This window comes from Balaenoptera acutorostrata, chromosome 13, assembly GCF_949987535.1.
Source record: "Balaenoptera acutorostrata chromosome 13, mBalAcu1.1, whole genome shotgun sequence".
Classification (NCBI taxonomy): domain Eukaryota; kingdom Metazoa; phylum Chordata; class Mammalia; order Artiodactyla; family Balaenopteridae; genus Balaenoptera; species Balaenoptera acutorostrata.
The window spans coordinates 45,874,505-45,891,453 of record NC_080076.1 but is presented as its reverse complement, the minus strand read 5'-3'; the positions used below and the strand labels follow the sequence as shown (position 1 = coordinate 45,891,453).

At 40.8% G+C, this 16,949-nt stretch overlaps 1 protein-coding gene and 1 non-coding gene across 2 annotated transcripts; one reads left to right on the top strand and one right to left on the bottom strand.

Annotated features, from left to right (window-relative positions):
- Positions 1–3,814: 3,814 nt before the first annotated feature.
- LOC103011867 (peptidyl-prolyl cis-trans isomerase A-like) lies at positions 3,815–6,706 on the bottom strand. The gene is made up of 2 exons (XM_057526197.1): positions 6,659–6,706; positions 3,815–4,345 (listed from the first exon to the last, which is right to left on the bottom strand). The coding sequence occupies exons 1-2, from the start codon at positions 6,704–6,706 to the stop codon at positions 3,815–3,817; spliced, it is 579 nt and encodes a 192-aa protein (XP_057382180.1).
- A 9,891-nt stretch (positions 6,707–16,597) lies between these two features.
- On the top strand, positions 16,598–16,670 carry TRNAK-CUU (transfer RNA lysine (anticodon CUU)). The gene has a single exon. It is a non-coding gene; the product is annotated as a tRNA-Lys (tRNA).
- The last annotated feature ends 279 nt before the right edge of the window (positions 16,671–16,949 follow it).

The window sequence follows — 16,949 nt, the reverse complement described above, 5'->3', positions numbered from 1 at the left end:
TACTGCATATTTCACTTGGGGAAAAAATTGTCAGGATTTAAGAGGCATAAATTAAATAACCTTGAAGCCCATTTTGCCCTAGAACTATCGGGATGTTTTCAGGGAGCATCAGATGCTTATGTTTCCTGTGTGCGTATAAGAGATGAGCGGAAACAAAAATAACCTCCCTCCCAGGAACAGTGGAAGACATCAGCCGCAAAGTAGGTCACAGCCCCGGGCTACACCGCCCACTGATGTGCGCTACCCACTGTAAATGGAATCAAATGACAGGCTTTCTTGGGATCAAATGATGGCGTTTCACTGCCCATTCCACTAACACATTCCTATAGTGAACTGCTCCTGAATGAATCCTATAAACCCCTGAGTCCTCTTTAAGTTTTAGTGAAAAGAAATAAAACCTTTTCACAGAAGGAGAAAGGAGTTTCCAACACTCATACTAAGACTGATTTTGGTAGCAATGATTTTCATTCGAAATTTAATTGCTGTGTATTCAAATAGTAGCCCTGCTGGGGGCTGAAAGGATATACTTGTTTTCTTTGGTTTGCTTTGGTTTGCTTTTTCTCCAACATTGATACTGATTTCTCACTTTTACTATGGCCCTTCTGTTGAGATGTTGGCAATCAGATTGCTGTGAAAAACAGAATTAAAGAGAGATGTTCACAGTCTCATGAGTGAGAGAACATTGCCTATTCTCCATCTATCCTCCACACTAGAGCCAAGGTGATCATCTTACTAACAAACCTAACCACCTTTTCTCCCTGCTTAAATCTTTAAATGATTTTCCATCTGAAAGATAAAGGTCCCTCATGATCTGATGTCTCCCTACCCTTGGGCCTATCTGCCAACACATTTCAAAAGGCACCCTTTGCACCAGCCGCATAACAAACTACTCGTGTTCTCCAGAATTAAGGATAACATGCTAGCTGACACTTCTTTGCCTTTATATTGTTATTCCCTCTGCCTAAAATGTCCTTCTTTCTACCTCCTACTTAGCTTCTGGGAGCCTTTCCTAAATCCTCAATCTAAACGAGGACCCCTTCTCCCCATCACACTCTGTACACACCACAGCATGGCCCGTGGCACACTCTACTGTATCCACAGTTCACTTTGTTTAGTTTTGTGAAGACACAGTCCACTTCTCAGGCAACTATGTATCCCCAAGGTCTCAGCACTTGCTTAGGTCTTCATCTGCTGAAGAATGTTGATGGCTCCTGTATTACCCATGGGTTGTGGTTGTGAAAGAAAAAATACAAGCTGATGCAAGCAAATCTTGGGGGTAAAGAAAAGAAAGGAAAGGAAAGGAAAAGAAGGAAAGGAAAGGAATGAAAGGAAGGAAAAGAAAGGAAAGGAAGGAAAAGAAAGGAAAGGAAGGAAAAGAAAGGGAAGGAAGGAAAGGAAAGGAAAGGAAAGGAGGAAGGAAGGAAGGGAGAAGAAAGGGAGGGAGGGAGGGAGAGGGAAAGAAAGAAAGAAAGGAAGGAAGAAAGGAAGGAAGGAAGGAAGGAAAGAAAGAAAGAAAAGGAAGGAAGGAAGGAAGAAAGAAAGAAAGAAAGAGAAAGAAAGAAGGAAGGGAGGAAAAGAAAGAAAAGGGTGTCAGGCCTGGCTAGAGGCAGACTCACATATGTCAGCAGGAGCTGTCTGTCTCCTTCCTTCGATTGCATAGTCCTGTGTTGGCTCTCTCTCTGTGGTGGAATGATGGCCAACAGCAGCTTCAGGTGTACAACCTGTTGGTTTGGCTATTTCATCTGACATAGATTCTCTTTTCTAGTAGTTCCAGAGAAGCCTTGGGGTTGAGACTCCCTGGCCTACCTTGTGTCACATATCCCACCTGAACCAGTGACTCTGGCCGTGAGAATGGAACGCACTGATTGTCCATGCCTGATTGTCAGACCCACCCTGAAAAGGAGGTGGGAGGTGAGAGAGAGCATCGGCCTCATCCAGACCTCGAGGAGAGGGCAGTGGTGTGCAGAGGTCAACACCACAGGTGCTGGAGCTTGGCTGCTGGGTTCAGATCCATGCTGACCAGCTATGTGAACTTGGGCAAGTTACTTAATCTCAGTTTTGTAAGTGGGGCTCATAGGCAATGTCAACACCTATAATAACCCAGCTCTGTCTTTCTTGCAATGCAAGATATCCACAGCATACTTTCTCTCCTTCTAGACCACAAGTCAGAAATCATTTTACCCAGAATGTTCTTAATCAGAAAAGTGCAATAACTTTGGAGCATTCTTGATATTGTTGGCAAGAGAGGAAAAAGAGAGAAAAAATATATATATACCAGCTGTGTCAGAGTTCCAGCTCAATATCTCCACTGTTCATGGACTTTTCCCCATGCAAGACGGCAACTGAAGAAAATCCAAGCAGGATGCCCTCGGATGACATTGTTCAAAGATTTAAGGAAATCCACATGTGGAGTTCCCCAAATCCATTCCTAACTATTTTGAAGCCATAAAAATTTCATATAGTCTACATTATCCTTCAGCAGCAAATTGTTCTGCCCATTTTGTTATCAGTACCATCTCCTGCAGGCTGTTTCAACATGTATATTTAATACAGAAAGATAGAACAATTAATGAAAGGTGAGGTGGGAGACATTTCTGTATATTCAGAAAATTTTTTTTCTTTTTGGTCAAGATCTCAATCTTCTGTTTGAGAAATGCTGATTCAACCATAATTTTTATTTTTAAAAGAAGATGCCATTGATTTATTGGTAGATCCACAGAATAAAAGTAGTAAATAAAAAAAAAAAAAAAAAAAAAAAGATTTAAGGAAATCTCTTTGTACCACTCTATAAGGGAGGAGGACGTTTCCCTGGAGCCCCTAGAAGACTTTCTCTGATTTCTCCTTGGTCACATACCTACCCCCGGTCAGTCACCGACAAAGAAAATGGAATCCCCCCATTAGCTGAGACCAGCCTCGGCACATGGCACTCAGAGCAAATTTAGTGGCCATAAACAAAATGTGCATGAATGAGCTGTGGCTGTGTTCCAAGAAGACTTAATTTATTGACATTGAAATTTGAATTTCATATAATTTTATGGGTATGATATGTTATTCTTATTTTGATTTTTTCCCATTTAAAAATGTAAAAACCATTCTTAGTTCACAAAGAATGCAAGCTACAAAACAGGGGTCGGGCTGGATTTGGCCCATGGGCTGTGGTTTGCCAGTCCCTGGTGTATGTGTAACCAGACCCAAGTAGGTCCAAAAGGTACAGCAAACTGTCCGAACACAGCCAGTGGCTCAGGCTCCCGTGGGGCCTGCTGCTTTCCCTTCTCTCCTTCAATCTTCTCTGTGATGAGTTAACTGAAGAGAAGAAGATGTGGGCGGAGCTGCAGGGTGTGGTAGCTCCAGGAAGACGTGGATGGCAGCTGCATCGCAACCCCACTGCGTCGAATTTGTGGATCTGGAAAAGACTTTACACAGCCCTGCAGTCCAGTGTTTCTCAAACTTCAGCCTGTGTAATAATCTCCTGCAGTGCCTGTTCATTTTATTTTAAATTTTTACTTTTTAAATGCAGTATAGTTGATCTGTGGTGCCTGTTTAAAATGCAGATTCCAGGCCCTGCCCCTGAGTTCTAATTCAGTAGATCTGGGTAGGACCTACGGATGTGCTTTTTTTTTTTTTTTGGTTGTTTAGTTTTTATTTCATAACCGTAAACTTAACTTTGCAATTCAGCTAAACTTGGAGGGGGATTAGGAAAATATGGAACCCAAAGAAGTGCAATGAGAACACAAAGATTATAGGATATTTTGAGCAGACAGGGATGAAGGGGTGCTCTCTGGTGGTTAAGATAGAACACAAGTCAAATTTATTGTTAGATTTGTCCACAGTCAGCAATGGTGATCTTCTTGCTGGTCTTGCCATTCCTGGACCCAAAGCGCTCCATGGCTTCCACAATATTCATGCCCTCTTTCTCCTTGCCAAAGACCACATGCTTGCCATCCAACCACTTAGTCTTGGCAGTGCAGATGAAAAACTGGGAACCGTTTGTGTTGGGGCCAGCATTTGCCATGGACAAGATGCCAGGACCTGTATGCTTCAGGAGGAAATTCTCATCATCAAATTTCTCCCCAGAGATGGACTTGCCACCAGTGCCATTATGGCGTGTGAAGTCACTACCCTGGCACATAAATCCCGGAATTATTCTGTGAAAGCAGGAACATTTATAACCAAAGCCTTTCTCCCCAGTGCTCAGAGCACGAAAGTTTTCTGCTGTCTTTGGAACTTTGTCTGCAAACAGCTCGAAGGAGACGCGGCCCCAGGGCTCGCCGCCGCCAGCGATGTCAGAGAACACGGTAGGGTTGACCGTGGTTGGGCAGTGCGGGAGGTTCCGGGGTGGCGGCGTCTGCAAAAAAGCCTGGATGTGCTTTTTTTTTTTTTCAGCTTTATTGAAGTATAACTGGCAATTACATTGTAAGATATAATTTGATATATGTATGTACTGTAAAATGATACCCCCGTGGAGTTAAACATCTATCACCTCACATATTTACCTGTGTGTGTGTGTGGTGAAAATATTTAAGTTCTACTTTCATAGCAAATTTCAATTATACGATACAGTGTTATCTACTATAGTCACTGGATATGCATTTTTAATAAGGCTGTGACTCTGATGGGGCCCCTATCAGTCAGAAAGTTAGTGGCAGAGCTGGGACTAGAATCCTGAGTGATCTTTCAATTAGCACACTGTCTGCTAATTGAAAAGGTTAAATGTGAATAGAAGCAAAAGAGACACTGATTTTGATTCTGAATGAAACTCCACGACTGATCTCTACACGGGGCAAACCCAATGGTCAAATGCAGATACCACCTTCCCTGCCCTATAGGGTTGTGTATCTTACACAACAAAGCCCAATTTTAGTATGAATCATATGTGTTTCTAACATCTCTTCCTCTGATCAGCATATGAGTATCTTAAAAACAGGAAACTGTGACTCATTCACCTTTGCAGCTCCCAATGGGAGGGCCTGTCACATAATAGGCTGCCAATAATATTTACTGGGCAAATATTTGGATCAAAGGTTCCTTTCTAAAATTATTTCAAAACGGAGAAAAATTTAGAGAGCTAACATTGCATGGTATTTTTAATCAATATTGCATGACAGTTTAATTACAGAAAACAATGTAATAATATCCTGCCAAAACTGAGCAATGTGTATCATCAAAGCAACTAAACTAATATGCAAAATAGAGTAGGCAGAGTTAACCAGCATGGCCTCAGCTTCGTAATTATTTAATTAGAAACATGTTTTTAATGAATTCCAATGCTAAACAAAGTCACCAATGGTGCAATGTTTTATTTGAAGCACTAACACTCTCTTTCAAGTCAGAACTCCAGATCCTCTTTCCTTACAATTGTCAATATTTACATTTTTAATGGAATCCCTATTTGGGAAATTGACAACATAGTGAACACGAAGGGTAAACCTCTGAGATGCTACTCCAGGAGACTCGGTCAATAGCATTACAGGGACACATCTAGGACCCGTGTAAAGGGAAACTCTATTTATAACGCAGACCCCGACAGGAGTGACTCTTCCCCACAAAAAATATAATTAGACTTGGAAATAGAATAAAGAGGAAGCACAGACATGAGAAGACCGTGACCTTGAGCAGCCACTCCTTGAGCAGCTATAGAAGCAGATAACCAGAATTTTGAAAAGTATATTGGACAGAAGCAAGGACCTCTTGGTAAAACTGAGATAAAGATTCAATTCCTAAAGTATTGATAAATGTTGATATTTGCAGATGTCAAGGCTAAGAATTGTCTGCAAATACAAATCCACAATCTCTTCTTTGAAAACAGCTGTGTTTCAGGATTCAGAATGTTTCAGATTTTGAAAAGGAATACAGTGAAAACCCAACAAATGTAAAACGCTCCCAGAAGAAACTGTAGCAATGTCTCATAATCAAACACATTAAAACTTCTGCCACAGGGGTTCCCTGGTGGCTCAGCAGTTAAGAATCTGCCTGCCAATAAAGCAGATAAAATCCTGGTCCTGTTCATTAAGGCAGGATGGCAAACAGTGCAGTGCTGGAGCTGGTTCATATTGGCCCACGAGGGCTCATTGTCAAATTTTCAGGAATTTTTTTTTTTTTTTTTTTGGCCGTGCCACACAGCTTGTGGGATTTTAGTTCCCCGACCAGGGATTGAACCCAGGCCCTCTGCAGTGAGAGCTTGGAGTTCTAATCACTGGACCACCAGGGAATTCCCAAAATTTACAGGAATTTTGACAACTGATTGTTGAAACTCAGCCATTATTTAAAAATTAAATTATGTCAACTTAAAATTAAATTTATTTTATTAAAATCAAATATAATAAATACTCAAAACTCAAAAAAAAAAAAAGAATCCGCCTGCCAGTGCAGGAGACACGGGTTGGAGCCCTGGTCCAGGAAGATCCCACATGCTGCAGAGCAACTAAGCTCGTGTGCCACAACTACTGAGCCTGTGTTCTAGAGCCCGTGAGCCACAACTGCTCAAGCCCACATGCCTAGAGCCCGTGCTCCGCAACAAGAGAAGCCACCACAATGAGAAGCCTGCACACCGCAAGGAAGAGTAGCTCTCACTCGCCACAACTAGAGAAAGCCTGCACATAGCAACGAAGACCCAGTGCAGCCAAAAAAAAAAACTTCTGCCACAAAGTATATTGCTAACCACACTAAGTGCTAAGGAGCTTGCATAGCCTTCCATCTGTTCAATCATGGTTGTGCAGTCAAATTAGGTCAGGATAGGGCAGTTTTGCCACCAAATGGATTTCATTCTCAGAGTTTTTTGGACTTTGAGTATAAAAAATTAATAAACAGGGACCTCAATTAATATAGAGTTGGGAGGTCAGAAGGGGGCGCTCTCTTGCCCTACAATGAAAGCAGAGCCCAACAGGAGAAGAAAGGCTTCCTCTTCTGGCCTGGCAAGAGCTCAGCTGATAAGAGGTTGTCACAACTCAGCCAACGGAAAGCCACTATACTTCGAAATCTCAATTCCTCCAATGGACTTTTTGTTTACGGTAGCCCTCCCAACTTCCTTTGCCCCTCTTTAAAAGAGTTGTCCTCTCCTTGATGTAGGGGACTTGCATGTGGCTTGCCATGATTGCAGACCCCAAATTGCAATTCTTCGTTGAGCCCAAAAATATCCATTTTTGCTAGAGAAATAACTGGAAGTCTATTTGTTTTAGGTGAGCATTTTGGTGGCCTGTACAGGGACCAGAGAAGACCCCCAATGACTCCAAGACTGCTGAGCAGACAGGTGCAGTGCTCACACTGAACCTGTTTTTGCTCATTGCTTTTCTTGCTGACTCTGGGATTTGAGGGTAAGTCTTTCTCCAGGATCCCAACTTCTGCCTTCTTTGCTTTTTGAAGCTCTCAGGTCTTAGTCAGGATCTATTTAAAGTCTCATCCTTTCTGGTTAAGGCCTTGTTCTGTATGCAAGTACTCATTTGGCACTTTGGCATGATTGTGAAATCAGACTGCATTGGAACCGGCTAGACTTCAGTCCATACCATCAGGAACAGAGACTGTTTCACTGGAGCTGTGCCAGTTCTGTCTTCAACACAATTCCATCAGAAGTAGGGGCTGTTCTATTGGAATTGCCCTGTTAAGATTTTAGTCTGGCTCCTTGGGGACCAGATTGTCCCTTAGAACTGGCTGGTATTAGGCCATTTGAGCTATTTGAACAGCAAGTCTATTTGAAAATTATTCCCTTACTCTAGAGAAAAACTTCTGAGAAATGGGATCCCAGTTATCTAAATATTTTCGTATTCACATTTGTATTCTCTACAGGGACCTCAGCCAGTTTTATGTTTGAAAACCATCGTCCTTCCTTACGTGCCTTTCTAACTAAACGAACCGACCTAACTAAAGACAATTTAGAATGTCAATGGCCATTATGGGGAACTTTTGAAATCCCCAAACTTACTTAACTCTAAAATTTCCAAAACTGAATGCAGCACCTAATTCAATTGGTATTTTGAGGCGTCTAAATGTTCTTAGGAACCTTTGCCTCTCTAAAAAATAAGATTTCAAGATTAACTGAGGCAAACAAAGAAAGATAAAATGGCTTCTCAAGCCTCAGGCTCTTCTTCCCCAGCTTTTGTGTCTCAGACTCTGCCTCTGGCATCATCTTCTTCCTTCCCTTCTATGCCACCTACACCTCCTCTCCACCCCCTTGTCCTCTCCAATGTGAATTTTCTTGTCAAATTTCCCTTTTCCCCTGAAACTCTCCCCACTCCCTTTTCCTCTGAATCTATCAGAATCTGTTCCTTTAAAATTAAGCCTTCCGAGGATCCAGAGGCTAAACCCTTACTTTCTTATAGTCCCTGGACTAAAGCTGAACTGTGAGCCATAGTCAAAGATTTAGGCAAAGTAACTAAGGATTCTCCAGATTTGCTGAGGGATTTAATAGAGTCATTCAAACTTACCAGCCTCGTTTCTCTGACTTGCATCAGCTAGTTCATACGTTTCTCAGTGAAGGTCAGGCCCAACACTGGATGAAAACAGCTCACTAGGGAAATCCTGAATGTCTCTAGAATTAAAACTGGGAGACCAGCCCACTAACTCATACATGATCAGGCTTGAGCACTCGCTAGTCGACTTCACTGAGCGATTTCCAGGGCTTTTCCAAAGCCTGTTGATTGGAACAAAATTCAGACTTGTACACAAAAATCTGACGAACCTGTTCATGACTTTACAATTGACTTCGGATTGTTTTTAAAGAAAATTCAGGTCTTCCTTCAAATGTTGATGCCACCTGGGTAGCTTTTAACTCTGTTTATTAATGGGCTGAACTGGGACCTTTCCCTTCTAGTAAAAAGGACCAGAATGGAATGGGAAACTATGTCCACTCCAGATTCAGTTAATCTGGCAAAGCAGCTCTCTCTCACTCTAGATGAAAAGGGAGATTGCCAAAATTCTTAATCTTCAACTCCAAATGAAGGTCCCTAAATGAAACCAAAACCCTTCTAGTTTCAGCTATTATTGCAAAGAACCAGGACAATGGAAAAGAGATTGTTAAAAATTCAAATGCTTCAGGTACCTTCAGCGCTCTAATCAGCCTTTCCACTGTCCTCCCAATTCTCAATGACAAGACTCAAAGGAACTGTAGGGGTTCTTCCCAATCCTCCCTCTTAACTGGCTTGGAGAGACATTTCTCCATATTGGGAATGAATCTCTTCCGGTCCTAATTGACACCAGAGCCACACTCTTGGTCCTCAACCCCACTACTATAAAGCAACCCCTGTTCAAATTGTGGGGGTCTCTAATGAACCTCGAGAGGTTCCTGTCTCTGAACGTATTCTCTTTTGTTTAGGCTCTTTGAGAGATACACAACCCTTTCTCCTTAGTTCCTCTGCCCCATTTGTTAGGGCAAGACTTCCTAGAGAAGGATTATGCTGGAATTGCTTTCTCCCAAAAGGGGGAATCATTCTAGAACTTGGAGATAAGTCATCAAAGCAGCCAACCTGACTCTGACATATTTTATTTGTTCCATCTCTAACAGTACTAGAGTAGATCTGGAAACACCGATCATTTGTCCCTATTGAATCAGCTACCACCCTCTTTATGGGCAAAATCTCCAAATGATATTGGAAAAATTCACAGCACAACTCCCATCAAGATTCAAATAGATCCCTCAAAACCTCTTCCTAGAATTAATCAACATCCTGTAAGTAAAGAATCCCTTCAAGGCATAAAGCCCATAATAGAAGATCACAAGGCTTAAGTCCTCATCATCCCTAGTATTAATCCTTGTAACACTCCTGTTTTACTGGTGAGAAAACCTAAAGGGTGAGGGTAGAGGTTTGTCTAGGACCTCCCAGCAATAAAAAACCTTGCTATCTCCCCAACAACCTGCTATTTCTAACCCTCATACATTACTCACATCCATTCCCACCAGAAGCAAATTCTTTACTGTAATCAATTTATGCAGTGCATTCTTTAGTATTTCAGTTGACGAAGCTAGCAATACGTTTTTGCCTTCACTTGGGAAGAAAAACAATTCATCTGGACGGTAATGCTTCAGGGTTTTACTGAGAATCCTTATTTTTTGCAGATCCTGAAGGCTAATCTGTTTGATATAAAGTTCCCTAGAGGTTCTACTTTGTTGTAATAGGTGGATGATTTGCTTCTTTGCTCTTTTTCTCGGGCCTCCTCACAGGAAGACAGCACCCACTTGCTAAAGCTTTTAGCCTTAAAGGGACTTAGGATGGCCAAGGAAAATTGCAGCTTGCCCAGACCCAGGTTCAATATCCAGGGCATCTGCTATCAGGATAAGTACTACACCTCGATCTAGATAGGTTTCATGGTGTCCCGAGTTTCCCAAAACCCAAAACTAAGAACCAACTGCGAAGTTTTCTTGGGCTAGTTGGCTATTGCTGAAATTGGATTCCAAGTGTCTCTCTTATGGTCAAACCTCTGTGTTTTACTCAATTGTAACAACCCTGAACCCAAGTTCATGGGAAGAATCAGACAACATAGCCATCAAGGCCTTAAAGGAGAGTTTGATGAATCCACCCTTGGGCATCCCAATTCTGAATTCCTTTCTTCCTTTTTGTACATGAAAAGGAAGGCACGGTCCTTGGGGTACTCACCCCCAAACACAGGACCACCACTGACCCGTAGAGTACTACAGCCAGCAGCTGGACCCTGTGGCATGGGGATAATAACCCCCTTGCCTTAGAGTCATTACAGCCACTGCCCTTTTGGTGAAGGCCACCAAGGACATCACTGTGGGATCCCCTTTAATCGCTTTTGTACCTCATACAGTAGAAGCCCTCCTGAATTCTCATCACACTCAATATTTCTCAGTCACATGCCTCACCTACTATGAAGTCCCTTGTTAACTGTTTCTTCCATGACTCTTTGACGTTGTCATAACCTTAACCTGGATACTCGTCTCCCCTCCATCACTGACAAAGTCCCTCATGACTCCTTAACACTGACAGATCACCTGACTCCTTTCGAAGATCTGCAGGAAATTCCATTGGGTAATGCTGACTTCTTATGGTTTACTGATGGTTCTTATTTAAAAGGTGACAATGCAAATATTGTGCTGGGTATGTTATTGCTACTCCTTTTGATATCGTTGAATCATTCTAGAACTTGGAGATAAGTTCTCCAACAGGCTGAATTATATGCTCTTACATGGGCTTGTACTTCAGCCAAGGGCAAAACTGCCAACATTTATAACTGATAGTGAATATGTTTTTGGAATAGCCCATGATTTTGGAATGTTGTAGAAGTAATGTGACTTCCTTACTCCCAGCGGAAATAGAATTTCACATGGCCCCTATTTCAAGAATTATTGGATGCAATACTTTTACCTGTGTTTTAGCTTTATTATTAAGACTTCAGGGCATTCTAAACTTGACTCTCTGGAAGTTAAGGAAAATTATTTTGCTGACATTTCCTCAAAAAAACGCTGCCTTTAAAGAAACCAATATCAGCCAAACCTCTGCCATTGTCCCAAGAGATATTTCCCTAAATGACAACTTAGGAAAACTGGTTAGAACAGTGCAACAACTGACCTCAGAGAAGGAGAAACAAGATTGGAAGTTCAACAATTGTTGGTTTGGTAAAAGGAGAAAGCTCTGGTTTGCACCAAGTAACAACCCAGTCAGTCCTACTGGAAACTCTCAAATTTCCACTCCTCACCATTGTACATGCCTTAAACCATTGGTCTACTGAAAAAATTATAGCATTCATGGACCAATATTGGTGGGGAAACATTAACAAGGCCACAAAGAGTGCCTACCTCACTTGTCCCACTTGTCCAAATACAGCCCAAGAAAGCCTGTTTATACAGCTCCTGGACATTTTAAACCGCCTAACGGACCATTCGAGGTTTGGCAAATGGATTTCATACAACAGCCTCCAACTCATGGATATAAATATGTTTAAGTCACGGTTTGTATGTTTTCACACTGGAACGAAGTCTTCCCGTGCAGGCAGGCAGCACAAGTCAAGATATACTTTGCAACTTTCAGCTCCACAGAACCGCCAGGTGAGGGCTTGGTCACTTCAAGTCTGGTCCCCTTTGTGGTCTCTATGCCAGTGTCAGACACAGATACGGCTCTCTGTCCTTCCAGACCTTCCAATGGGTAACTAGTAAATAGCTCTCTTTCACACACACACATACGCACACACACACACACACACACTCATACGCTTACACACAACCAAAACGAGGCATTCATGCATATAACAGAATTTACTGACATTTGGAGTTGACAGAGGTATACAAGACAGCAATTCCAAATCCTAAAAATTAGATGAAACCGGTTCTTAAATTGTTTTTCACTACCTTGTCATGTAATTCAGCTGCCCTCATTCCTCCAACACCATTCTCTTTTCAGAGGTTCCCTTCCTCAGGCAATCCACAGAAACTTAACTCTCCTCACTTTATTACCTAGAACAATTATATTCTCCCATGCTCTCTAATAGTATCACAGGGGAAAGAATAGTCTCCAAACTGGGAAATGGAAGAACTTTGTATCTTGCCTCTTTGTTTGGATCCTGAAAAGCATCATTACAGGCAATGGCCTGTTTAAAATTCAGCTGCACTCCCAGGCCCTCCGCTTCTGCTCTCTGCCTGATCCCCTTTCACCCTTTCAGGCTGATTGGACTAATCAGCACCTCAGCTGGGGGACGAAATTTTGCTATTCCAGTGATCAGCACCATAGACATATCTGCATCATTTGCTTGTAGATGGTTATTCTTTCTTGTCTGGTAGACAGCATACCTGGCATCTGGGACCAGCCCTCACAGACTTTTTTTGTAACCACTGATAGAGTTGTGATATGAAATGAAACTGCAAATACTTCTTACTTTGAAAAACATTAGCTACTTATGTAATCATTCTTTTTCCCAACTATTTAATACCTTTATTTTCACTGCCCTTCTCCCTCTCTTTCTCTCTTTCTCCTCTTTGAACTTTACTGATTCCCTCGCCCCCTAGAAAATTAATGAACTCTGGCAAAATCACAATCAAATTTGTCCAAGAAATTTTGTTTCACAATGAGCTTTTCTGAATTAATGACCCAAAGGTACCTGAAAAGATGTTCTACGTCATTATTCATGAGGGAAATCCAACTTAAATCCACTACGAGTTACTACTTCACACCTATCAGAATGACTAAATTTAAAAGACTGACCGTTCCAAGTGTTGGTGAGGATGTGGAGGAACTGGACCCTCATACACTGCTGGCAGCGTATAAAATAGTACAGCCACTTTGGAAAACACTTCGGCAGTTTCTTAAATGGTTAAACATACACCTGTTCTATGTTCCAGCCACTTCACTCCCAGGCACTTTACCAATAGAAATGAAAACATATGTCCGTTGAAAGACTTGTACACAAATGTTCATAACTATTAGCTAAAGTTCATTGTGATAGCCAAAATCTGGAAATGACTTAAATGTCCATCTACAGGAGGATGGATAAACTATAGTGTACACAAAAATTGGAATATACTACTCAGCAAGAAGAAGAAATTAGCAGTTGATACAGACAACAACATGGATGAATTTCAATGTAATTATGCTAAGTGAAAAAAGGCAGACAAAAAAGACTATGTACTTATGATTCCACTTATATAAAATCATAGGAAATGCAAACTAATGTATAATGACAGAAAGCAGATAAGTGGTTGCCTTGGGGATAGAGCAGTTGAGGAACAACAGGAAGGAGAAATGACAAAGGGGCCTGGGGAAATCTTGGTGGACGGGGTAAAGAATACATTCATTATCTTGATTCTGATGATGGCTTCACAGGTGTATACATTTGTGTAAAACTTACCAAATTGTACACTCTAAATATGTACAGTTTATTATGTGCCAGTTATACATTAATAAAGTTGTTAAACAAAGATTTTTAAAAGGCTCTCTTCTGTAATCATTCTCTAAATGACAATAAAAGAATGTTGTTTGAAAATAGAATTATCTATGTTTAAATCTTTGTTCTATTTTCTTAATATGTTTGGTCTTGTGATAAAACACCAATTGTGTGAGATGTTTATTGTGTTCAACTGAGTAGTTTTAAAAATTGTCTATGAACTGTTTTAATCTACATGTATATTATTTGGTATGAATAGGTGTTGAGCTCTATAAGAGTTCTCAGGAAGTTTAGAAAATGACACTTGTCATTGACCATAAGGTTGAATTGTGCCCCTCCCCCCCTCCAAAAATTGATATGTTGAACTTCTAAACCCTAATACCTCAGAATGTCATCTTATTTGGAGTCAGGGTCTTTACAAAGGTAATCAAGTTAAAATGATGTCATTAGGTGGGGCCCTAATACAATATGACTGGTATCCTTATAAAAAGGGGAAATTTGGAGTCATCTACACATGCAGGCAGAATGCCATGTGAACAGGAAGATGGCTATCTACAGGCCAAGGCGAAAGGCCTAGAACAGATTCTTCTCTCACAGCCTCTGAAGTAACCAACCTGCCAAAACCTTATTTCAGACTTCCAGCCTCCAGAACTGTGAGACAATAAAATTTTGTTATTTGAGCCAGCCATTTGTGATACTTTGTTATAGCAGCCCTAGCAAATCAATTTAATACTACTGTGTAGAAGAAAGACAATGTTCTCATCTGGAATTTGTGACCAGTAATGGCATTTTTGAAAGAATCTGTGAGGAAAATATCACTTGGACCCCTCAGGATAAGAAGCTAATTGTGCCAAAAGATATATATTTGACTTAAGGAGATTATTAACTCCTTAACTAAACTATAAGGAAAAGAATGTTGGTGAGCAATAGCTGACCACATTTTGTTCCTGTTAGAAGTTTCTTGAGGGGCTACCGGGGGAAGAGGCTCTGGAAAATAAGGAGAGAAGGACACCAGCTGACAGAACTTTGACTTGTGAAGAAACATACTGATATTTTCAAGGAAGTTATTTTTCAACTATGTGAATGTAAATGTTAGATAACAGATACTACTATACAACAGGCTTATTGTGATTTGTTCCCCTATGTATTTCATATATCATTATATTATGTTATTTGTTTATAAGCACATTGTTTAACTTACAATATACTTACGTAAAAAAATCATAATTAAAAACTACTGATTATCAAAAATCAGATTGCTTTATATTTATACACAAGGAGAGTCAGGGACACAATGAAAATAAAATCCAAAGTTACAAATATGGCATTTACACCCATGATTTTATTAATTTTGCTCATTAATGTTTAAAATAGTTAACGCAGATAAAATAGTTAAAATAATAAAAACTCAACATAGATGGAGATAATAAAAACCTTGTAAATGGAGAGCTTCATGGCAGCTGATTCTGTGTTGGTTTTTTTTATGAGTATAGCATTTAATGTAGCATCAAAAATATTAAGTATCTGGGAATAATCTAACAAATGTGAATACCTCTAACAAAACTACAAAACATTATTTTAAAAGGCTAAAGAAGAACTGAGCAAATGGAGAAATATATCATGTCCATGGATTACAAAACAATAGTGTAAAGGTATCGATTCTCACCAAATTTATTTATAAATTCAATTCAATCACTGTATGTGTGTGGAAATTGACAAGTGAATCCTAAAATTTGTGTGTAAATGCAAAAATGGCAACTGATTCTTAAGAGAACTGTTCTATTCTGTTTTTACCCCACTTTCAGAGGTACCTGGGAGCTTTGCAAATGCTAATCACGGCTCTTGTTGAAACAAGAAATTCAGCCTCATGGCAGAATCTATAAGAGAAAATCTATCAGGTAGTTCAAAACAGTAGCCATTAAATTTATGAGACACTTAATGTAACTGCTCTCCAATACATTTCTATGAATCTCATTTTCTCTGTATGGCAGTCAATGACTTTTGTTTGAAAAGTGCAGCAGAACATTTCAAAGTACTGTCTGCTTCTACCTGCCCGCAACCAGCTTGCTTCTGTTCTTGGAGTATTGTTCTGAACAGGAAAAAAATGAAACCAAGAAACATCCAGACCCTTCTCTCAATCAACTGGCCACTTTAGTCACTCCCCATGCTCATAGGGATATCAAAAAAAGGAAAGGAAGGGAAAGGAAGGGAAGGGAAGGGAAGCGAAGGGAAGGGAAAGGAAGGGAAGGGAAAAGAAAGTTCTAACTTGCATCTACTCTGGTCATTCCTAGAGGCTAGTGTAGTTTGGGCCCAGCCTGGGTTTTCCAAGAAGTCTGAATGCAATAGGATTTGATGAATCCCAGGAAAGAATCATACCCAAATTTCCTCTTACCTGGGTCTGCTATGATGAATGGATTTTCCACTCTGAAAGAAAAATTATTTTTGTTAAAATGTTGTCCTTTTATAAAATGTAAAATACCCTAGAAAACTAACACCAAGCAAAGATCCAGATTTAATACCTTAGTTGATCAATGATAACTGACAGAAGATACTGACTGGATGGAAAGATGCCCATTCATGCTTTATATCTGGCTAGAGCAGGGTTTCTCCACCTTACTACTACTGACATCTGGACCTGGATAATTCTTTGGAGTCAGGTGCGGGGAGTGAGCTGTCCTTGCAGGACCAAACATTCAGCAGCATCCTTGGCCTCTAACCACTACATGCCAGTAACAACCTACACAGGGTGACATCCAAAAGTGTCTCCAGGCAATCCCCTGGTGGTCCAGTGGTTAGGGCTCGGCACTCTTGCTGCCAGGGCCCGGGTTCAATCCCTGGTCAGGGAACTAAGATCCCACAAGCCGCACAACGTGCCCCCCCCCCAAAAAAATGTCTCCGGACACTGTTAACCGTCTTCTGGAGGCAAAATTGCCCTTGATTGAGAACCACCAGACAAGAGTTTTAGACGAAGTAAAGTTACTGATACAGGCAACAACATGGACGAATCTCAAAAACATTATGAGTGAAAAAAGCCTTGCCCGAAAAGAGCATATATTGTATAATTCCATTTATATGCTGTTCTAGTACAGGCAAAACTAATCTTTGGTGGTAAGAAGTAGAACAGT

Bases quoted from the DNA above. Each gene is read 5' to 3' on its own strand.
- LOC103011867 (XM_057526197.1), bottom strand. From the start codon at position 6,706: ATGATTGAACAGATGGAAGGCTATGCAAGCTCCTTAGCACTTAGTGTG. The intron at 4,346-6,658 runs GTTAGCAATATA...GCTTTTTTGCAG, and splicing joins GCTCCTTAGCACTTAGTGTG to ACGCCGCCACCCCGGAACCT.